Raw genomic sequence first — 24,595 nt, 5'->3', positions numbered from 1 at the left:
ATGTGTGGGTGTAGTTAATTGTGGGAGGAGCTACAGTGCTATATAAGGAATGTACTCTATGTATTCAGTACTCAGACTTTGCTGTATTTTGGTGACGCTAGTCCCTCTGAGTCCCGATCGGTGATCCAATAAAGAATCTCTTCCTTCCTGAAGAAACCTGTGTCCATCTCTCTGTGCTTGGCTTCCGTCAGTTTCTCCGGTATCAGAACAGGGGTTCCCAAACCAGTCCTCAAGTACCCCCTACCAGTCCAGGATTTAGGGATTACCTAGTTGTGTCTAAAGTGTTTTTTTTTTTCTTTCTAAAAACACCTTAGACACAACTGGGTAATCAATAAATCCTGGACTGGTAGGGGGTACTTGAGAACTCGGTTGGGAACAACTGGCCTAGAATGAGGAGGTATTGCTGTGGGAGTGGGGTTCTAATTCAGAAGACGCAGATTTAATGCTGCATGTTTGGGGTAAATGCTGTAGGTCATGTGTAGACAACCTTCGGCACTTCAGATGCTGTGGACAACATCTCCCTCTGATGCTTTGCCAGCATTATGGGTGTAAGAGCATTATGGAAGATGTAGTCCACAACATCTCGAGTGCCGAAGGTTGTCTACACATGACCTACAGCATTCCGGCAAAAGTGAAGTTTGTGAATGTAAGTTTAGATAATACTCTAAATTCTGTAAAGATTGACTATTGTAATGTGATTCTTAGAACATGTTAGAGTTAAACACAGAACACAGTCTTTAACAGCCTCTTAGCGTGAAATGTTTTCCTTACAGCTCTGCCGCCTGTCACCTATTGTGAGTGTAGCGTGCCTAATGAGATGGGGCAGGGCCTATCTCAGGGGTAGCACCTACACTGCAACCCCCATGCCTATCTACAGAGCACCTGGGTGGTCTGCACCCACCCAGAATCGGCTCTGGGTACAAGGTGTGGCCTAGGGAGGGTCTAAAGTCAATATATGCTGGAGGGACTATAATATCTCACCCTGGTCTGAAGCCCCTTGTCATTCTGCTATCTAGCAATGCTCCCGTAGATAACAGTAGCTGACATGGAAAAAAGCTTCCATTTAACTAAAGTTGACAAACCATTACTGCCACTGCTTTGAATCTTTCCCTTATCCAGTACGGACTTTTCAAATATGTACAGTATGTTTTTTGCAATTGTCTTCCAACATTGAGTCACTACAAGACAGCTCCTGTTATTGTTTGATTGTAGTATTCGTTTCCGTCCTCCATGTTGAGGTGACCCGTTTCACTAGGGTTTTGGTGCTCTGTCTAAATTTCTGTTGTGTGAAATAGAAGAGGATGGGATCCAGCACACTATTCATGCTGGCAAACGGCCGTGTGCACTTGTATACAATGGCAAAAGTCTGCAGCACCAGGCAGGGCAAATCGTCTTGGGTACGCACCACCAAGTAGATGGTTTTTGTGAGGTGGAAAGGGAAGAAGCTAATGGCAAAGACGATAACCACAATAATAATCGTTCGAATGGCTTTGTCCTTCTTCTTGCGCACTTGTGGAGGATTCATATCATCTTTCTGGAAGAGAATCCTGGCCATGCAGCAGTAGCAAACTAAAATTGCAACGAAAGGGATCAAAAACCCTGTGATAGTCAGTGTTATTCCATAGGGAAAATACTTTGCAGATAGTGACGGTGGACTCAAGTCATAGCAGACGGTTCTGTTTCGTTGTTCACCTGTAGATGCAAAGGCAAATGTGGGCAAGCATTGGACGATCACAACAAACCAAACAATACCGCAGACTACCCAAGTGAACTTTTTTCCTCTCTTTTTGTGCCAGACAGACAACGGGTGGCAGATGCCCATGTATCTCTGAAAGCTCATACAGGCAAGAAACATGATGCTGCCGTGTAAGTTGGTGTAGAACTGGAAACGGACAAACCTGCAAGTGAAGTCCCCAAAAGGCCAATAATCTTGCTGAACATAGTTATAAATGAGAAGGGGAAGAGAGCAGTCATAGAGTAGGTCAGCCACGGCCAAGTTCAACGTGTAAATGGCTGATCGGGTCAGAGCTTTCCGGGACAGCCAGATCTGAAGAATGACAATGAAGTTTAAAGGCAAACCAAGAACCATCACCACAGAGTAGACCACAGGGAGAAGGATTTGCTTGAAATCCTCCTGGAAAGTGCATGAGTTGTTCTGGGGGACAGAGGTAATGTTCTCCATGTTTGGTTTTGCTGCAGGTGGAGATCACAACGTCACATCATCATCATGAAAGAACCTGGAAGAGGACAGAAGAATAGGGTTAAACCTGGTGGCAATCTTCAAATATCAACGTTACCAACAGAAGAAAACAGTAACTGGTCATCGGTTGTATCAGCATCATAATAGGAATAAGAGAAAGACATTGTGTTAAAATTATGCATAAATTGAAATATCAAAGTTTTCCCTTTTACAAATCTTTAAAAGTAACATTAAACATTTATATTATAAGTAACGTATAACTTATATAAAGCAACCACTGATCATAGAGTCTGAAGATATTCTCCTGTTTCTTACATAAAAAGAAAACATATAATTTTTAAATGTAATTTTTGCACAGTGTAATGGAGTCTTGATGGCAAACAGAAGGTCTCCTGCCTACTATGCTATCTTTAAAGGATTACTGGTGCCAGGTCCCCCAGGTCCCACAGGTCCCCCAGGTTTTAACCCTTCAGATGTAAACATAGCAGTTTCAGAGAAACTGCTATGTTTACATTGCAGGGTTAATCCAGCCTCTAGTGGCTGTCTTCCTGGCAGCCGCTAGAGGCGCTTCTGCGACGCTGGATGCGAAAATCGCATTCGGCGTGCAAAACGTCCATAGGGAAGCATTGAGAAATGCTTTCCTATGGACTGTTTGAATGCGCGCGCATGTGCATTCCACTCCACTCGGAAGCTGACGTCAGCGAGGGAGGAGAGGTCACCAGAGCCGAGGGAGACCGGCGCTGGATTAAAGTAACTGAAGGGAGGGGGCCCCTGAGGATGGGGGGACCTAAGGGTTATATAGTGTCAGGAAAACGAGTTTGTTTTCCTGACACTATAGTGATCCTTTAATGTTTCCAAACAGTTTCACATTAATCTGGGCCCCCAATTATCTGCAGTTCCATTCCTTCTGCGTTACATTTATCAGTGGTGACTGAAAATTAGAATTTAAAGGGGACACCATAGTCACCAAAACAACTGTAGCTTAATGAAGCAGTTTTGGTTCAGAACCGGCTGACGGGAGGACAATGGTGGCATGGGAGTGGGAAGCATGACCTGCTGTATATACACAGAATTGACATGTCACCCTGAAGTCTTGTTCTGGGCTGGCTAATGACACCACAATGATATTTTGGTCTGCAGGAAAGGAAATGCTGCAGTTATTTAGTAAAAACATAATTATTCACTAAAATGTGAATTAATGTAAATTCAGAGAGAGAATTTCATGTTCGGTCAAAGCAGTCAAATTTGAAAACGTTCTTCAAGTAATTTATTTTTAAATTCCTGACAATTCACATCTTAATGAATAACCATGTCAGGATAATTCACTAAAATGTTTTGAGAACTGACAAAAGAATGCAAATTTAGGTGTAAAAAACGCAGTTTAGGCTTTTTTGCAGTTTTACTATTTTGGCCTAAGTCCCTCTAAGATTAGAAATGTATTTGCCAGTTCTCCACAATTCCTAGTTTAGGGTATATTCTACCTTTCTCCCAAGTATATAGAAATAGTGAATGCACGAGCAATCTGTTACCGTTTTATATATAATTAATTTACCTTAACGGAACAGTAAGCGCAGTCCTGGATCTGTCCAGTCCACTCACTCAGGATATATACAATATACTTAGCGAGGAGAGAGGGAATCTGCAGCAGGCAAACTGTCTTTATTTTATTATCAGTAAAAGAAACTCGGGCGTCATCAGCCCATGTGATTGAGAAAGTCTTGGGGCCTCTCACAGGGCAGGGGTTATACATTTAAAGATCTATGTAGGACACATGTTTACGTTTAAATGCACACACGCCTATGGGGTTTAGAACCAACAACAGAGTCCATGTCTTCACTATTAACAAATTACTAGTGAAAAATAGACCCTTATTGACCATTCCATGCTAGCTCCTGCCTCTGGTTAATAACAATTTATTGAATAGGACAAAGCCATCAACATTGGGAATATCATATTATTCCCATACTATTATTATTCACATACTATTAATCGTGGGTTGTCTTCTTCTGGAAGTATTAGTGTCAATGTGGAGTGGAGGCAGCTTTAACCCCTTCGTTGCCCCTTCAAACAAGAGATTTGCATTACTTTTGTCCTGAACGGGTTAAAATCAAAATACGTACATTTTATGGGAGCAGATGCAAATAATTTGTATTCCATCTATAGAAAAAAAAATGCAATGTCATATTTATTTCATATATGGCCAGTTGACTATATATTTTGTATAAAAATGCATCCCTGGTTGTCCGGTGGGTGGAGCACATGGTCTACATCTTTGGTTGTTGTTTGACTTGAGTCTTTGCATTAATTGGCACCAAGGATATGGCTTTACTAATAATGTCATGGGGCATTGCTATAACTGGCATCCTGACTGGGTACTATCATCACTGGATGCTTGGCTGCCTGCCAGGCACCCTAATTAGTATTATGTGAGATGGGTGTGTTGGCTGTGTGTGATATGTGTGGCTTGGTCAAGCTTCCAGTCACACACAGCCAACACTCACCATAACCACCACACCCTACATTAGTGAGGTGTAATACAGTGGAGCTCAGTGATACTGTCATACATAATGCACAGGCTCAGCTATATGTGCTTTACAGCTGTGGAGCTCTGTGATAGACTAATATAGACCATATTCGTGAGTTTTATTGTGGGGGAGCTCTGTGATACACTCATACTCACTGCACAGAACTGAGAGTTTTAATGTTGTGGAATTATTTTATAAACTGATACACAAGGTACTATGAGGTTTTTCTTTTGCTGTGGAGCTCTGTGATACCTTTATACACACCCCACATTACCGTGATTTGTAATGCTCACTCTCAATGAGAGAAACGAAAAGCTCCACATGATACAGTTCACAGCACTGTGGGGTTGTTTGTATGTGGTGTCTCTGTAAATGTAGGTTGTACATCCTTTACAATAAAGGGGAGGGAAGGTGATGGGGGCAGGGTTGGAAAAATGCATCTCTGAGTATGTAGCCAAAAACCCTTGCACCGCCTCTGTAGGAAAGCATGGGGTCCTTCATCCCGAAAATCACAATATTAGACTGTGGTTATAATTAAAAGTGGTTTACCATCTTCTAAGACATAACACTAAATAAAAAACTCTCAGTCATGTCAACTCCGTATGACACCATATAATGGACCTAACGTGTGTGTTGCAATAAATGGCAGATTGTGGACACTTTGACCTTGTCAAAAAAAGTTTTCGACTAATTCAAGTTGTAGATTTCTTCAGTTACTGTTGGTTTAAATGCTGCGGCGTGTACTCAGCGTTCAATTAGTTTACTATACTCTGATCGCTGGTTACAGATTTCGATGTTCCACGTGATAACAGATAAGTAATGTTGATTGTGATGATAACAAGGGACATGTATAAGTCTTGTGCTGACGGGTTAAAATCCCAATACTGTATATGGGAGTCGAGATATCTTATTTTCCTTCTATAGGAAAGCACAGGGACTTTCCTCCCCTAAGAGAATCATGATTAAGGAAGTGATATTTCTCATCAGGAAACTGGTATTTTCTGCCGGAGAGGGCATTATGTGTACGGGCTCAGCTTAATGCTTTGCTGACACTATCGAAACGTATCTATATTTCAACAGAATAGCACAGGGGAGTGTTCAATGAGCACCACTACGGGGCACTGAATGCTTACAATAATTAAACCAGACAAGCAGAGGGAAACATAATCAAATGAACTGATTCTTTTTTCCACCTTTATTATTTTAACCTAAATTTTACAAATTGATTCTTCAATCATCATAGCTGGTCCTGTCCACCACTTCACATAGAAACATAGAATGTGACGGCAGATAAGAACCACTCGGCCCATCTAGTCTGCTCAGTTTTCTAAATACTTTCATTAGTCCCTGGCCTTATCTTATAGTTAGGATAGCCTTATGCCTATCCCACGCATGCTTAAACTCCTTTACTGTGTTAACCTCTACCACTTCAGCTGGAAGGCTATTCCATGCACCCACCACCCTCTCAGTAAAGTAATACTTCCGGATATTATTTTTAAACATTAGCCGCTCTTTTACTGTGTTGATTCCCTTTATGTATTTAAATGTTTTTATCATATCCCCCCTGTCTCGTCTTTTCTCCAAGCTATACATGTTAAGATCATTTAACCTTTCCTGGTAAGTTTTATCCTGCAATCCATGAACCAGTTTAGTAGCCCTTCTCTGAACTCTCGTTAAAGTATCAATATCCTTCTGGAGATACGGTCTCATTTTTCTAGTTTACCTAAATCATTTGCCGTTTGGTTTATCCCACCTGGAACATCAACCCTGTTACATATCTTAGTATCATCAGGAAAAAGACATACCTTACCATCAAGACCTTCTGCAATATCACTAATAAAAATATTAAAGAGAATGGGTCCAAGTACAGATCCCTGAGGTACCCCACTGGTGACAAGCCCAAGCTTCGAATATACTTCATTGACTACAACCCTCTGTTGCCTGTCACTCAGCCACTGCCTTACCCATTCAACAATATTGGAATCCAAATTTAAAGATTTGCAGTTTATTGATAAGTCTTCTATGTGCAACAGTGTCAAAAGCATTACTGAAATCTAGGTAAGCAATGTCTACTGCACCACCCTGATCTATAATTTTAGTTACCCAATCAAAAAAATCAATAAGATTAGTTTGGCACGATCTCCCTGAAGTAAACCCATGTTGTCTCTGATCTTGAAATCCATGTGATTTTAGATGTCCAACAATCCTATCTTTTAACATAGTTTCCATCACTTGCCCCACTACTGAAGTAAGGCATACTGGCCTATAATAGGTACATCATTCGCTAATTTCCAGTCCTCTGGGACTACTACCATTAACAATTATTGGTTAAATAAATCCGCTAATTGTTTTGCTAGTACACCACTAAGCTCATTAATAACTTTAGGTGTATTCCATCAGGCCCCATCGACTTATTTGTCTTTACTTTTGCCAGTTGAAATAGAACCTCTTACTCTGTAAACTCACATGTAACAAATTACTAATTTGTCCTCTTTCCTAACTGAGGTCAAAAATATTCATTGAGGCAGTCAGCTAGACCTTTATCCTCTTCTACATACCTTCCTTCTTTCGGTTTTAATCTTACTAATCCTTGTTTTACTTTCCTTTTCTCATTTATGTTTAGAAACAATGTTTTGTCCATCAAGTTCAGCCTTCCTCACATATGTTGTTGCTGTTGATCCAAAAGAAGGCAAAAAACCCAGTCTGAAGTGCTTCCAATTTTGCAACAAACTAGGGAAAAAATCCTTCTTGACCCCAAAATAGCAGTCAGATATCTCCTTGAATCAAGCAGCTATTACCCCACTAATTAGAAATTATATCCTTGTAAGTTATGTTTTTGGAAGTATGTATTTGGAAGCTTTTATAACTTGCTTAGCCTTTTTCTGCCTAATCTTATAGATCTGTCTGTCTTCCTCACTTTTTTATAATTACTAAATGCTAACTTTTTGTTTTTTACTATTTTAACCATTTCTGCGGAGTACCACAGTGGTTTCTTTAATTTTTTGCTCTTACTGACAAGCCTCTTGTCTCTATTAATATTATGCATTTCAATTGCTTGTTGTCAAAAATCCCCACTTTATAATTGTAAGGGGCTGCAGAAAATGTCAGCACTATATAAATAATAATAATGATAATACCATTAGTGAACAGACCCCGCCATATATGGGGTCAGTGGGGTTTAAACCACAAAGGCTGGCATAATGTATAACATAATGACCAGTATCAGGAACTGGTTTAAAAATAATAAAAAGCTACTATTTCCATAAAGTTTTATTCTGACATAGAGTAATATTAAATAACAGTCTCCCCCCTGAAAAGAAATAACTACAACTATAGTAGTTATAAAACAAAGTACAGTCCCTGGGTAATTTGGAACCCAACAAGAGTATTTACGAAAGTGGGAATGTACAGTGAATTCAAAGTGAGTTTGAAATTTAAGACCAGAATAGTCGAACTGAAAGCATAGCTCACAGACTTGCAGAGTTTTTCTAATTTGGCTACTTTGGCCTTCAATTCGAAATTCATGTTGAGTTCACATTAATAAATAACCCTGGAAGTGTCACCACATTTTGAGCCTATTCACTAAACAGTGAGTCGCAGTATACAGGAACATTATGAAGATATTAGAAAAAGTCTCCGGCTGATACAAGTTGTAGGTTGTTCTATGGTCTATATTTGGCCAATATAGAGGATTTAACCATAAGTCTAAGATCAGGAGGTATATGGCGGAAAGTAGGGTGAGGGGTGGGAAAAAAAATAATATTTTGCCAACATTTAAGGAATTTATTTGCCTGTGTCTGTGCAGACTTTCATTTGTCTGGAATTATTAGATACATGTGCAGTATACTTTTTTATCCAATTGATGGAGCCACTACCACATGCTGAGCAAGCGCAGCGCTACCAGCTCCCCCTTGTAATAAATATTAATTTCTACCCCCCACCCGCATTAAAACCTAAGGGGGTCACAATGACCCCCATATTAATAAAAGGGAGGATAAATCCTCCCGCATGCCCCTACTCGCGGCATGTCGCCTAAACAGCGAGCAGCCTAATTCCCCCCCAGGTCCCCAACCATTAGGGGCGGGTGGGGGCCCTAATTAATTAAAGGGGGGGCCTAATCTTATGGAGATATTTAACCATTTACGGGCCCAAGATCAGTATGGAAATAGAATGCCTACAACTCATTTGTGACAAGTTAAGAGTTCTGCAGCTAAGGAAAGATAACCTGCCAGGAGGCCAATATCTCCGGCTACTTTAAAAACGCTCAGAATATGGGATAATCTCCACTTTAAATATAATCTATTTTAGACATAGTCTCCAATGATAGAAATTTTACTCACATATAGATATACACTAAAATAAATATAAGAAAAAACGTAATAGTCCCAATATGTGGTGGATTCCAATAGGCTGATGGAAACTTGATACTGTAGTCAAAATAGAACGCTGGGTCTTCTATGGTATAGGCAATCTTGGTTCAATGATGGGCATGCAAAATAGAAAGACAGGGAGACTCCAATAGTGCAGACTGTATTGGCATAAGTAAAATAAACTGAAATAGGTGTAGGGGAGGTATTTCACTCACCTATGCAAGAGCATGTACTTGCTCAAGTGTAATCAGCATTCAGTGGCGTTTATCCCCCACTGGCGGGACATAGATGCGGGTAATTCCTCGAAGTAAAAAAAATAAAATATAGTGCTCACTGTATATAAATATAAAAGTAAGACTTAAAAAATAGAGAACGTACTCACATTTGAATGAGCAGGATATACTGCTCAATATGATGGCGTGGGTGGTATAATCCCCACCTAGGATTCTTTAGACAATAGTCAGCTCCAAAATGACGTGTAACCAGGTAAAAGAGGAAAAGATAATATAATATAAAATATACGGATAAAATAAAATAAAATAAAATAAAGGGTATATGGCAAATGTATGGTGAAAAAAAGCCAATATTCCTTTATTAGTACAAGTATAAAATATATATATAAAATTAGCTAATTTTATATATATATTTTATACTTGTACTAATAAAGGAATATTGGCTTTTTTTCACCATACATTTGCCATATACCCTTTATTTTATTTTATTTTATTTTATCCGTATATTTTATATTATATTATCTTTTCCTCTTTTACCTGGTTACACGTCATTTTGGAGCTGACTATTGTCTAAAGAATCCTAGGTGGGGATTATACCACCCACGCCATCATATTGAGCAGTATATCCTGCTCATTCAAATGTGAGTACGTTCTCTATTTTTTAAGTCTTACTTTTATATTTATATACAGTGAGCACTATATTTTATTTTTTTTACTTCGAGGAATTACCCGCATCTATGTCCCGCCAGTGGGGGATAAACGCCACTGAATGCTGATTACACTTGAGCAAGTACATGCTCTTGCATAGGTGAGTGAAATACCTCCCCTACACCTATTTCAGTTTATTTTACTTATGCCAATACAGTCTGCACTATTGGAGTCTCCCTGTCTTTCTATTTTGCATGCCCATCATTGAACCAAGATTGCCTATACCATAGAAGACCCAGCGTTCTATTTTGACTACAGTATCAAGTTTCCATCAGCCTATTGGAATCCACCACATATTGGGACTATTACGTTTTTTCTTATATTTATTTTAGTGTATATCTATATGTGAGTAAAATTTCTATCTATTTTATATTTTATATTTCTCATTTTACCTTTAAATTGTATTATTTCTGTACAGCGCGACCTATTATTTTGTTTTTTCCACATTCTTAATTGAGGACTTTAGAGGGAACCTCATACCCATAGGTTGCAGCTTCTCTCTTTTCTCTTCTCCTTTAGACCACCTAGCGCTGAGCCTATACCCCCTTTTTTCTCCAATGATAACCTGGTATTCGGAATAGGGACCTTTTTTTTTTAAATCTATTTGTTTTTGTTTTTCTTCATTAATTTTCTTTTTCAAACTTGAACTTCACAATTAATTTGATGGTTACAAGGTATTACCATGCTCTGCTTTGTATCATTATACACAAAAGAGAATCCAATGAGAAATTGGCTCAGAAAACCTAAATGTAAATAAGACACTATGCCAAAAAATAAATTTAAAAAAATGAGGAAGCAAACATGGCACCTAAGAGCAAAAGATAATTTATAATTTATAGGAGAGAAGTTAAATATTTATTTGGAATTACACTTTGCAAACTGATAAGAACTCATTGAGGTCGCTGCTGCTATGCTGGAGCCAAAGGCATTACGTCCTTAAGGGATAGGTTTTAGGTTTTATTAGTATACTGGTATCTTGTGGCTTGGTTTTACAGTAAATGTGAAGGTGGACCTAGCCTGAGAGCTTTATTGATCAATGATACATTTTATTTCGCAATTACTTTTATAAAGATGTGTAAAGTCATATAAAATTCTATCATTTGAGATCCTCCTAAATAAACTCACTGTATTAACCCTTTAACAGCCTCGAATGGCGTGAGTCGTCTGCCGTATCCTACGCTTTTTAATCCCGTTCTGGCCCCTTATCTACTGTTTAATGGCATTACCTTACATCGATACAAGATGGTTTTTCTGCTACAATGTAACCAACGAGTCAGAAATTACAGAGTGTCCAATTGAGCTTTTGTTAGCAATATATATTTGGTGAGCGTAGAAGTTGCATAGATTAAAACGGAGACGATTCCGGTCAATTTGGACTGTAATAAAGATAGAATGTTTCCTTTTTTTTTTAGATACATTTATCTATTGCTCTAAATCAATTGTATTTGTGTGTTTGTTCCTTCTGTACCTCCACAGATGCTAATCTTTGAAGGGGAACAATCATTTCTCAGGCAATTACTTATAAGCTAAGATGGCTGCCTCCTGTCCAGGAGCCATGAGGAGACCTGGTCCTATTCACCATCTCAACACACACAGTGACCTCATGACCGGTGTATAGTCGCCATATGGGCAGTCGGAATCCAGGACAACCAACCCACATACCTTACCCAATAATGCACTGACACTAGAGATATATGGGAAAAATTGTCCACAGCTTTATTAACAATTTCAACTAATAACCATTATAATAATATCATAATATAACATAACCAAATAATTTAACATGTAAACATGGGTCATTGCCCCCCATACTCTGCCCTTGCACCCGTATCCTTCTGTCAATATAAAAGGCAATGACCCCAATATAAATAACACGTATATACATATACATAACATATCACATATTCCAACATGAACCAATTTAAAGTGCCAAAACATCAATTAACCACGGCAGGGGTATACCCGGATACCCCTACCCCACCAGGTTCTGAGCCACCGACAGGACTCGAAACCTACCAACCACCAATGTCCACAATTTTCCAATTCCATCCGGTTCCTCCTGGGGAGCCTATTTCTTCTCCTTCAGCTCCCCATCCCGCCGCTGTGACAAAACGGGATACCCTTAAGAAACAAAACCACAGGGAGGGTGGGCGGGACAAACTCAGCCAGGTAGGAATGAAAAGTGATTGCTCTAAAATGGCTGCCTATTTAAATAGCCAGCCCACTTACCCATAACTCCATTCCTATCTTCCTTCCTCCTAAGCCCGCCTCCTAACCCCTGTCAAGGCCCTTTTCCGCTAAGCTGCGCTTTTGCTCCATGGGGCTACACAAAGGGAGGAGCAGCTGCTAGTTGTTGGATTAAATTGGAATTTATTTGCAATGTTTTTACTTAAGGTTAAAGTTAAGTATATGCAGTGGTGTATCTTGGTTTTGTGCTGCCCTAGGCAGGACAAAACTCAGACACCCCCCCCCCGCGCGCGCCACCCCCACCCAACCCTTCCCCCTGCCCCGCCTTCTAAATACACACACATTCACTGACAGATACGCATACACTAGCTAACAGACACACACAGTCGGACACACACACACACTAACAAACACACACAGTCGGACACACACACTAACAAACACACACAGTCGGACACACACACACTAACAGACACACACAGTGAGACACACACACTAACAAACACACACATTCGGACACACACACTAACAAACACACACAGTCGGACACACACACTAACAAACACACACAGTCGGACACACACACTAACAAACACACACAGTCGGACACACACACACTAACAGACACACACAGTGAGACACACACACTAACAAACACACACAGTCGGACACACACACTAACAAACACACACAGTCGGACACACACACTAACAGACACACACACTAACAAACACACACAGTCGGACACACACTAACAAACACACACACACTAACAGACACACACAGTGAGACACACACTAACAAACACACACACACTAACAGACACACACAGTGAGACACACACACTAACAAACACACACAGTCGGACACACACTAACAGACACACACAGTCGGACACACACACTAACAGACACACACAGTCGGACACACACACACACTAACAGACACACACAGTGAGACACACACTAACAGACACACTGTCGGCCACAGTCAGACACACACACTAACAGACACACACACACACACTAACAGACACACACACACACACACACACACACACACACACACACTAACAGACAAACACTAAGACACACACACACACTAACAGACCCACACAGTCAGAGACACACACACTCACATAAACACATTTTTTTTTTTATTTACTCCCCCCCTCCGCCTCCTTACCTTTGGGAATGCTGGGGGTGGGGGGGTTCTCCCATTCCCTGGTGGTCCAGTGGCTGCAGGGAGGCACTGGCGGGCAGGCTGGGCGGCCGGCGAGGGAGCTCTTCCCCTGAGCTCTCTGCTCAGCTCCCTCGCGCGCCGCGCGCAGAGTGAGGCTGGGAGGCGGAGCCGGAATATGACGTCATATTCCGGCTCCCAGTCTCACTCTGCGGGCGGCGCGCGAGGGAGCTGAGCAGAGAGCTCAGGGGAAGAGCTCCCTCGCCGGCCGCCCAGCAACCAGCCCAGCATGTCTGTTAGCCGCAAGGCTAACAAGACATTTGCCTTGGGCATTTGGGGGCGGCGTTTTTTGCCGCCCCCTGGAAAATGCCACCCAAGGCAAATGCCTTGTTTGCCTCGCGGCTAATACGCCCCTGAGTATATGTAGTTGAAACCTTTAAGTGTTCATTTGGCGGGAACTTTAGCTTATGTGTATAGGAGATGTGATGTGTGTTTAGGGCTGTAGTATATGTCTATATAGGGGATGTAGAGAGTGTGTATGTGTGTGTTTAGAGCTGTAGTATATGTGTAAATAGGGGATGTATTGTGTGTGGGTATTGGGGATGTAGAGAGTGTGTACGTGTGTTTGGAGATGTAGTGTGTGTGCATAGAGGATGTGATATGTGTGTAGGGGATATATAGTGTGTTTGTAAAGGAAGTTATATGTGTTTAACCCCTTAAGGACACATAACATGTGTGACATGTCATGATTCCCTTTTATTCCAGAAGTTTGGTCCTTGAGGGGTTAAGGCATGTAGTGTATGTGTGTAAAGGATATGGTTTGTGTGTAGGAAATCCAGTGTTTGTAGTGGATGCAGTGTGTGTGTAGTGGATGCAGTGTGTGTATTGAACGTAAGGGATACAGGGTGTGTGTATAGTGAATGCATTGTGTCTGTGTAGGGGATGCAGGGTGTGTGTATATAGTTAATGAATTGTGTGCGTGTAGTGGATGCAGTGTTTGTAAGGGAGGAGGTCTATGTATAGTGTTTGCAGTGTGTGTGTGTAGATTTGTGGAGTAGTGCATTGTGTGCCGCTCTATGTGGCATTAGGGTATTGCTATGACAATCCGCACCAATACTCTGACAGGCCGCGGCTCAGGGGTGGAATTCTCGCAGTCGGCTCCCAGCGGAAGTACATACTAAGAACCTCCTGGGCTTCCATCCAGCAGTAGAAGCCGGCACTAACCTGGTGAGGGAGATCTTTGATCAATTCACTGTTCCTGCCAATGGCTGTCTATATACTCGCTATCAGTATATATACGCATTCAGACTATAGAATGCAAGTAGTTTTGGGGGTAAAAAAAAACGTGTCCTCTATTACAAAAATGACAGTAATAATTGTTATTCTAATCTAGTCTTCTTGCACTTGTACTTGTCGTCTCCCAAACGGACTGTTTCCTCTTAATAAAAATAAAAAATAAGCAAACAATGCTGCATTCACAGCTTGCATATTATAGCCTTAATTTTGCCACTTATTTCACTGCAATTCGTTGCTTATTGAATAAACCTGAGAGCTACCGGTGAACACAGAATTTTTCCAATGCAAAGATATAAAAAACTTGGCTTCATTTTGGCTGAGAATAGTAAGTGTTATTTTTGTAAAAGGGTTGCTATATTGGTAAGAATATATCTTACAAGAACATCGCTCACCAAAATCACAGTTCTGATTGTTATCTAAAATATAGCCCGTTTCCATGACAGCAGATTCCCCCAGTATGTGGACCGGTACTTTTCTAGCTCTGAGATGTCTGATACCAGTAGTAGAGTTGTATTTCTTCTTTCCATTACTTTTGGAGTACAACTGTGTATACTGAAAGCTTTTTACAAATACTGGCTTTACGCTCACCACAAACACCGCACCACCTCACAAGATGCATCGTACCAGCCCACAAAATGCTTACACTTTCTAAACTCAAGGAATACTTTTCTTTAAAAACTACGGAAACATCAGTTTTGACATGAGAACAAATACATTTCCCTGAATTACTATACGTGGCTGGCACAAAGCCCACCTGCACATGATACGTGTATATTTTTGACTATTTTTTTAATTTTTAAAAATGGTCAGCAATACATCACTAGCACCACTTGCATGTGACACACGTACCTCCAGTGTTGGTCCTCACCTAGCTGAGAGACAAGACGTGTGGCTGAGACTCTGGTCAGTCTGATAGCCCTGCACTGAGGGGTATTAAATAACAGCACCATCCTTTTGGACCCATCTGCCCAGGGCACCTAAACAGCCTCCAGAAGGGAGCAGGAGATGGTGAGAAGGATCTGGACAGAAATTTGTCTGGTCTAGTATCCTTCAATACAGATGCCATGTTATTTGGTTTTTTATCATTTGTATTTCGTTCGTTTTTTAAATAGCCCTTCACTGAGGGGTATTAAACAACAGTACTAGAACTCACTGTTTGGTAAACACAACCCTTAATGAGCAACACATTACCAACTTTACAATTATCAAATTATCAACAAATTATCAACTGATAGCTAATTTGCTATTTGATAATCAATGCCAATAATGCCACATTTGTAAATAAATATATATTTTTGTCGACTAACATTTTCCTTTCATGTTTTTTTTTTTCATATTAAACGGCATAGACAAAACAGATCCGAAAAATTAGACCTGGGAATTTTTTAAACATTAAAAAGAAAAGAAAAATATTTAATTAAAACCTACACATAATAAAAACACATTTTAAATTAGCAATTGCTCTGATTTTATAATATCACGCCTTTTCCACTATTTCTGAAAAAAACAAACACCTTTCTAAATGTTACCTATAGCAGAATGTAAAGCCATAATTACCATGATAAAATGTGATTTTGCTGGGTACTGGGAGTAGCAATCCGTCTTGCCGCCTTGTGTCTGTGTGACAGCGGATTTAATCCTTAGTTCCTAAAAATGACATATAATGACAAAATGAAACTGCCTCTCTGTTATAAGAGATGAGACTTCCCTTTTTAACCTCTTGCAAGACTGACAAGGGAACAAAACGATATTCTATTTTTAAGCACAGTTCTCAATGACTGGAGGCATCTATAATTCCATAATATAAATGGATATTGCATGAAGTAACACAATTAGAAAAATGTGATCATTCTAATCTCTTTTCTTTTACTGGATCTGTCTAGAATATTGGAAGGGGTGTGTATGTCATGGCTGGGTATGATAAGGTTTAAATTATATAAATAAATGGAGATTTAATTTTTCATTTATCTATTCATCCATTACAGATAAAAGTCACCCTGAGGTCCTTATAGCAAGCCTCCCACCTGTCCCGAGTTTGGAAGGACAGTCCTGATTCTCTGTCCTGTCATCTCGCTATCCTGCTTTTGGGGACACCAGGGAACTGACCCCAACAAGCATAGCGTGAGTGCATCATTAGATCCGCTCACACTATATTTAAGGCACTAGGACCTGCTTGCTTTTGGGCAGAGCCAGTGATACGATTTTGTCAATGCCTACCACCCCCCTCCCTTTACTACCCTTCCACCACCAGCATCCTGACTCACTGGATGCTGGAGTTGGAAGGTATGCTGTAACACCAAATGGTGTCCGTTATCTTGTAAAATTTCAAATAAGGTCTTAAATATTTACATAGAGACCGAAATACCTTGGCCAAAAAAAAGTATTTATCTGTAGGGTAAAGGGCAGCACAGAGTTAATTAAAATTGGCCTTAACAAGCTAAATGTATAACACTTTGACATGTCAACTAAGGTAACACATGTTGGTGGGAGAGGCTGAGAGGTAATAGTACCTCAAAACATGTAGAATATCTAGATAATTTCATACATATTTTAATAGGGTGATTTGGATTGAAATGATTTAGTAACAAAGTGAATTACAGATAATATACTAACCTTCCATATAGGATAGAGACTTAGAGGAAGGACACATCTGATCTACTACACGTGGCCACACACAGTTACCCTATCCTTTAATACAGAGAAGGATTGAATTGAAATCCCAGTTGCAAAATGTAAGCCATAATAATTGAGTTGAAATCTAGACTCACATCTAGGCCAGCTGGGCCTGACGGCTCTGCGAACGAAGCCCACAACCACCTTGACCCGGGTAGACCCCACCACAGTAAGGGAATTTATACCCAGATCGTCTTGACGCACTACGCCAGCAGGCAACACAGCCTGAGTGTGCTACACTGAATGGACGATGATCATTTAAATGCAGCCATATGCAGATGGGCCCGCACGTAGCGTGGTCATAGGTTAGAGAAATCCACTCTAGCGCTGGCTCCGATTTCTTGCCCCCCCCACTACTCACAAAAGAGCCAAGATACCTTACTGATGCAAATCCCCAGAAGGGGCCTTTCCTCTCCCTAGAGCACTTAAGCTTACGCGAGATATACGGTTCCTAAGTATACCTTATACATGTGCCCAGAGGGGCTTACCTTATTGTATTATATCTGTTGACTAACAGTTTAAAAAAAATAAAAAATACCACTCAGCATGATGCTATGTACCACCCGTTAACTATGCTTGTATTACTCTATGTGAACTTCAAGGGCAACAGCCCACATATTGTATTGCTTTTTAACAAGCTGAGTGACGAAAATAAAGAATTTAAAAAAATAAAAAAATAATTGAGTTGAAAACATCTTCCAATCTATGCTATTGATGGGCGAGTTATTCACTAACCCCTAAGTTAACCAAAACATGGTGTACGGAGGTGAAAACATACTAGAAGCTAGCTGGGTATGTATCAGAGGTAGCCAATTACTGGGCCAAACATCTAATTTACAAATAGTGAAAGATATTTAACTCTAATAAATACATAATAAATAATAAAGAAAAATTGGGGGAAAGAATTTGAGTGAGAAAAAAAAAAGATAAAGAATATTTTTTATATGGATTGAAGCACAAAGTGGCTTAAAATTCTACAGCTCTTGATCAATGTAGCTGAGCTCCTGTACTCCAACTGGGTACCTCCACCAGCTCATCTTCCTCGTTGCTACCAGTGACTCTGGAGCACTTTAGATCCAGTCACTGAAGCTTGACTGAGGTCTCTGAGGACATCGTCCACCATAACAGGCTGCAGCTCTCTCCTTCCAGGCAGGCATTGCTCCCTCTACCTTTGCCTCTTCTGTTCCTCCCTCATGCAGATACATCTCTGCCTGTGCTGCCACCAACTATTGCCTTTACAAAGGCCTTTTTGGCTCTCAGGCCTAGCTCTTTCTTAACACATCCCCGGGATCAGTGCAGTCAGGTAACAGGTCCGAAACAAACCAGAACACACAGTTCCTATTGGAACTAACACAATTCTTTATTTTTGGACAAGGTCTAGCCTTTGGGGACTTGTCCTTAAACATGTGGTGAAATATATAATACAAGTAACTTTTTTTTTAAACACAATAAAAACCAATAATATGTACCATTCACTACTTATTTGGTTGCACTAATTTTGCATACCGGCATTATGTAAATGTACACATTACTGTTCAGTCAGCAGAGGGCACTGCAGATTTATCAAACTAACAATGCATAGTTTGTAAATCAATTGTTACCATCACAAGCTCCTTTCAAGGGCTTTTGGGACCAGGCCCGTAGTCTGTGGGCGAGAGGCTGACCTTCAAGTCTCTCCAAAAACCCGTGGCACTGGAGGTTCCATAACACTCAATTTTACACACACACAATGGCAGCAATTGCTGGGCTGTTTAAGCATTGTAGGAAATAATGGGAAATAAACAGTAATCTTAAAATAAGAATTGAGTCCATTAACCTTTCACACAATCTGTTTTCAGTGTGTTTAGCCATTTAACGATAACAGATTAATATAACTGATTATTCCGCACACATTATCTATGTAAGGACACATGAATGAGAGCATATTGTAGTTTGTAGTGGCTTTTTTTTTTAAATAGTAAGAGATAAGAGATTGTGTGCTAACCGTTAATTACGGAACAAAATACTAGAGAGCTTTAAAGTATAACTTCTCTGGAATTTGCACCATTCAAAATTACTTATTATTATCAATTTCCATCAGAAACTTTATTTTCTTTTAAATTTATACTAAAGATTCAGCAAAGTACATCACAATCCAGTACAGACAAGGCACAGCCAGGGCACACAATGCAAATGAACATAAGAAACAGAAACATTGTTTCATTTCTCCTCTCCTCTGTCTGCTTACTCTATGCTGACTGCCAGGTGCAAAGGACAGAGCGTATAACAATGATTGACAGGGAGCTAAGATGTAGGCACCCAGTTCCATCTCATTAAATTAATTTTAGTCTCACAAATTTATAATTGTTAATATAGAAGATATGGAAAACACAACTTAAATCTGGAGAAGTAAGCTTTCATCATTAAAAGAACACTATAAGGTCAGGAACACAAACATGTATTCCTGACCCTATAGTGTTTAAATCCCTATTTAGCCCCCTTAAATATAATAAAAACTCCCCTTATTTCCAGAGCTGTGCGGGTCTGCCGGTGCTGCTCCGCCTCCTTGGCTGACATCATCAGAATTGATTATCTCAGCCAACCACAATCCTTTCCCATAGGAATATCTACAGGCACAGATTTCTTAGTTACTCCCATGCCCCTTCAAAAAATAAAGTTCTTATGGCATAATTTTCGAGGCTGGAGAGTCGGTAAGAACACAACTCGATCCTTCCCACCACAAAATGCAAATACCATTGAAACAAAATTAAAATAAATTAAAATGTATTTATAAAAGAAAGTGCCATTTTATATTACTTAGCCTAATGGGTAAATTAACAATGGAATGATAAAAAATAAATGATATAATATTAAATAATATGATTAGCTTCTGGTGTGTAGTGTCATCATTTATTTAGCCAGGAAGTGGCAAATACCACAAGAATAAATGGATTTAGCTTTAACGACATGTTCATAACCAGATGAGCTGATTAAGTGAATATGTAAATAAATCTGATTTCCATCTAATTCTATGTCTACTGGGCGGCAGAGAAATAAGATCCTTTCATAACTGTGATGATTTTTAGAGATGTTTAACCTAAACTGCAAAACTGTAATTTTTTTTAATTACTAAAAGCTATTAAAAGACTATTTGAGATACATCCTCTCTGTGAATTAGTTTCTGATCCAGGCACAAGATTAAAACCACTGCCAGGTGAAGTGAGTAACATTTATTATCTTGTTACAATGGCACCAGTCAAGGGGTGTGAGATATTAGGCAGCAAGTGAACTGTCTGTTCTTGAATTTCATGTGTTGGAAGCAGAAAAAATGACCAAGCAAAAAGATCTTAGTGACTCTGACAATGGCCAAATAGTGATGGCTACACGACTGGGTCAGAGGATCTCCAAAATGGCAAGTCTTCTGGGGTGTTCTTGGTATGCAGAGGTTAGTTCCTACCAAAACCTTAATGCAGGTCTTGTCTGTGTATAGATCATGCCCCTGCAGTCTCACTGTGTTTGTTTTTGCAGCCCTGGACACACCTCCCCTGGCTATGACTCACACAGCCTACATGAAAAAATGGGTTTCATTTTCATTCAAATCGTAACTTACTTTACTCTTAACTCTTGCAAAATGAACTTTAATCACACATCGGAGGCTCTTGTATGCCCTTGCAGACTGTGACCCGAGTAGTAGGTAAGAAAGTCTGAATTAAACAGACTGAACAATAAAGAAAGTTTAAATATTAGATCTCTCTTTACAGGAAGTGTTTAGGAAGGCTGTGTAAGTCACATGCATGGAGGTGTGGCTAGGTCTGCATTAACAAAGTGATTTAACTCAAAAATTGCAGAGAATAGAGCAGTGAGACTGCAGTGGCATGACCTATACACCAAAACTGCTTCATTAAGCTAATGTTGTTTGGTGACTATAGTGTCCCTTTAAGTACTTTGATCAGTAGCACAGCTAGTCCAACCAAAGAACATTCCATTCACTTACTAAACTGAATTTTGTGCAGAGTTGACAAGAACATTTAAAAGTTTAGGTAATGACAAAATGTTTTTTTTTCCAATTTGACCTCTTAGTCATTAAAGTCTATGTACCATTAGCGTTTTACATCATGCTTAAGGGTTTCTTATATAGAGGTATAGAAATTTAAAAATTAATGACGATCCCCTTTGCTCCTATAGCTCTCTCTATAAGAAACCATTCTGTATGCATATGGCATTTTTGGAGTCCAATACTTGTATCAATCTCCAACAAATTGATGTGTTAGTATATCTTTCCTTTAATGGATGGCTTTTGACCTACTGACACACCGATGGTCCTCAGCAAGTCTCACAAGAATCCGCCATCTGTTGTCTAAAGACTAACTATTATCATCTCAGAACTCTCATTCCCACTGTCTCCTGACAACATATGTATGTACTTGTGTACTAAACACATTCTTCTAAAGAATAAGTGGTCCTCGTGTCCTCCTACTTACTACTTTATCCCGATTCCAGTTGGTGGTTGAAGTCTGTGTCTTGTCTTCAATCCAACAATTTCCACCTCTGTCTACATGTTACAACACACTACTAAAACTCGATCGATCAGAGAAATCGACATACACTTGTCAATGGGAAGTGGATTCAAAATCCACATTTTGTGACCAGTGCCATTTAGCGGCCACCAGCTTTATAGGAGTTTCCAAATGCCTCACATACCAGGAAACCAGTCACAATTTATTATACAGATGGTACATGGTGCCCTCACGATGGGTTTATATGACTACTCCTTCTACTTGCTGGAGATACATTGCTGAACATGGTATCCTACTTAATACATTTTGCAATTGTGTTGGGGTTATGAGCTTCTGGAAGTCCATCCAAATACTTATTTTAAATATAACAGATATTTTCCTTCCATGGCTCCCACAAACTTTTTTTTTTACTGATATTTGGAAACCAGAAAAAAATGTCATAGTACACATGCTGGTAGCAGCAAAAAACTATTTAGCAAGACATTGGATGCCCACGATTACTCCACCGATTCCAGCACAACTGCCTTACTACAGTCTACTTGTAACTATGAAGAAATGTCTTCTATATAACCGGCCGCTTTAACCAAGTCCACTCAAATCTGGGATATCTGGGATCGCTTCGAAAATAAAAACAGCCTTTCCCCTCCCCTGTGGGTCCTTCCCAATGACTAATTCCCATACAATCCTAGCCAGCTAAACATTCCTGACATTTACCAATCATCCAATGTGATTATTTGGACTGTTGCTTTGGGATAAACCAATTATCCCATAATATTCTGTTGTACAGTAGGTATGGGATAAAATCTAATGTTATTAAATAGAAAATATGCGTATGACTGAATTGTCTCATCTAACTATGGGGGATATGATAACATTATACAAATATATTCGAGGCCAATACAAACCATTGTGTGGAAATCTATTCACAAACCAGACTTTACATAGGACACGGGGTCATGTGTTTAGACTAGAAGAAAGAAGATTTCGTCTAAGGCAAAGGAAAGGTTTTTTTTACTGTAAGAACAATCAGGATGTGGAATTCTCTACCTGAAGAAGTGGTTTTATCAGAGTCCATACAGATGTTCAAACAGCTACTAGATGCATACTTGCAAAAACAGAATATTCAAGGATATAATCTTTCAATGTAGGGTAATAACTGTTTGATCCAAGGATAAATCTGACTGCCATTCTGGGGTCAAGAAGGATTTTTTTTCCTAGCTTGTTGCAAAATTGGAAGTGCTTCAAACTGTTTTTTTTTGCCTTCTTTTGGATCAACAGCAAAAAACATATGTGAGGAAGGCTGAACTTGATGGACGCAAGTCTCTTTTCAGCTATGTAACTATGTAACTATGTAACTAGTGCTCCAAGAAATGGTTAAACAGTTATGTATTTTAGCAATTATTTTATTTCAATGTTTTTTTTTTTTTTTTTGTTACATGAGATTTTATGTGCACACGGTTTGAGTATATTTGTGTAAGCAGTGTGGTATGTTTATGGTTAACGCACATTTGGAGTTCTCTTCTCTCTACAACCCCTTTTATTTTGTCTACTATTCCCTCTTTGGCAGCTCTCTCTCAAACTCCTCCATTTCCAATCCAAAACCACTCTTCTTCCCTTCTCCAGCCATAATAAAGCCCACATCTATACTCCCTATGTCATGCCTGTATGGCCAAGCTCTTTATGGACTCCAGCACTGTGTGGGAGACAAAGCGGGGATATGATATTGAGTCCCCCCCTCCTAGCATGGTGTGGGGGACAGAGTGTGGATGTGAAATGTAGCCCACAATGGAATGCACACAGTTACACAAAGTTACTGATACACCGAGATACAATACACACAGTTACACAGAGCTACTGATACACTGAGATACAATGCTAGCACTATAATACAATACACACAGTTACACAGAGTTACTGGTACACTGAGATACAATGCTAGCACTGTAATACAATACACACAGTTACACAGAGTTACTGATACACTGAGATACAATGCTAGCACTATAATACAATACACACAGTTACACAGAGTTACTGATACACTGAGACACAATGCTAGCACTATAATACAATACACACAGTTACACAGAGTTACTGGTACACTGAGATACAATGCTAGCACTGTAATACAATACACACTGAGATACAATGCTAGCACTGTAATACAATACACACAGTTAAACAGAGCTACTGATATACAGAGACACAATGCTAGCACACTGAAATACAATACACACAGTTACACAAAGCTGCTTATATACAGAGATAGATACAGTGCTAGCTGTGCTATACGTGTTAACAGATTCTAGGAGTAAATGGGCAGGTGTTCAGGGCAGATAGACAGATTCTCAAGGAGAATAAACAGATTCTCAGGGAAAATTGTAAAATAATAGATTCTCACGATGATCTGGCAGATTCTCAGTATCTTAGGTGTAAATTGATAGATTATGAGGGTTAAAGGATAGAGTTTCAGGGTAAATGTGTAACACACTCACCCAGTGCTTTACGACAATTAATAGAATACTTTATATTATGAGAATAATATTATGATTAATACATACATACCTCCTTATTGAATGTACCCTTTGCACAGCCAGTGGGGCATACTGGGGTCCAATCTCCATCTCACGTCGTCTGAATCTGGGGATTCATGTTCAATTCCATTGTAAATCTGGGGATTCCTAAAGCCTAGGGACAGAATGGTAAAGATAACATCAAAATATAAATA

At 39.6% G+C, this 24,595-nt stretch overlaps 1 protein-coding gene across 5 annotated transcripts in view; it reads right to left on the bottom strand.

Moving 5' to 3' along the window:
- Positions 1-302: 302 nt before the first annotated feature.
- P2RY6 (pyrimidinergic receptor P2Y6) overlaps positions 303-24,595 on the bottom strand; it is a 95,967-nt gene continuing 71,674 nt past the window's right edge. For 2 of the 5 annotated variants that reach the window (XM_063431638.1, XM_063431664.1), the window contains 2 exons: positions 24,433-24,555; positions 303-2,237 (listed from right to left, as the gene is read on the bottom strand). In XM_063431638.1, coding sequence (XP_063287708.1) covers positions 1,196-2,182 — 987 coding nt within the window. In that variant the 5' untranslated portion in view covers positions 2,183-2,237; positions 24,433-24,555 and the 3' untranslated portion in view covers positions 303-1,195. Of the gene's footprint in view, positions 2,238-3,752; positions 3,836-16,255; positions 16,346-24,432; positions 24,556-24,595 lie in introns of those variants that run through there. The other 3 variants (XM_063431646.1, XM_063431672.1, XM_063431655.1) reach the window with 3 other exon arrangements.

The sequence above is a fragment of the Pelobates fuscus genome, chromosome 1 (assembly GCF_036172605.1).
Source record: "Pelobates fuscus isolate aPelFus1 chromosome 1, aPelFus1.pri, whole genome shotgun sequence".
Classification (NCBI taxonomy): domain Eukaryota; kingdom Metazoa; phylum Chordata; class Amphibia; order Anura; family Pelobatidae; genus Pelobates; species Pelobates fuscus.
Note: the sequence above shows the minus strand (reverse complement) of the source record. Positions and strands in the feature narration are given on the sequence as shown.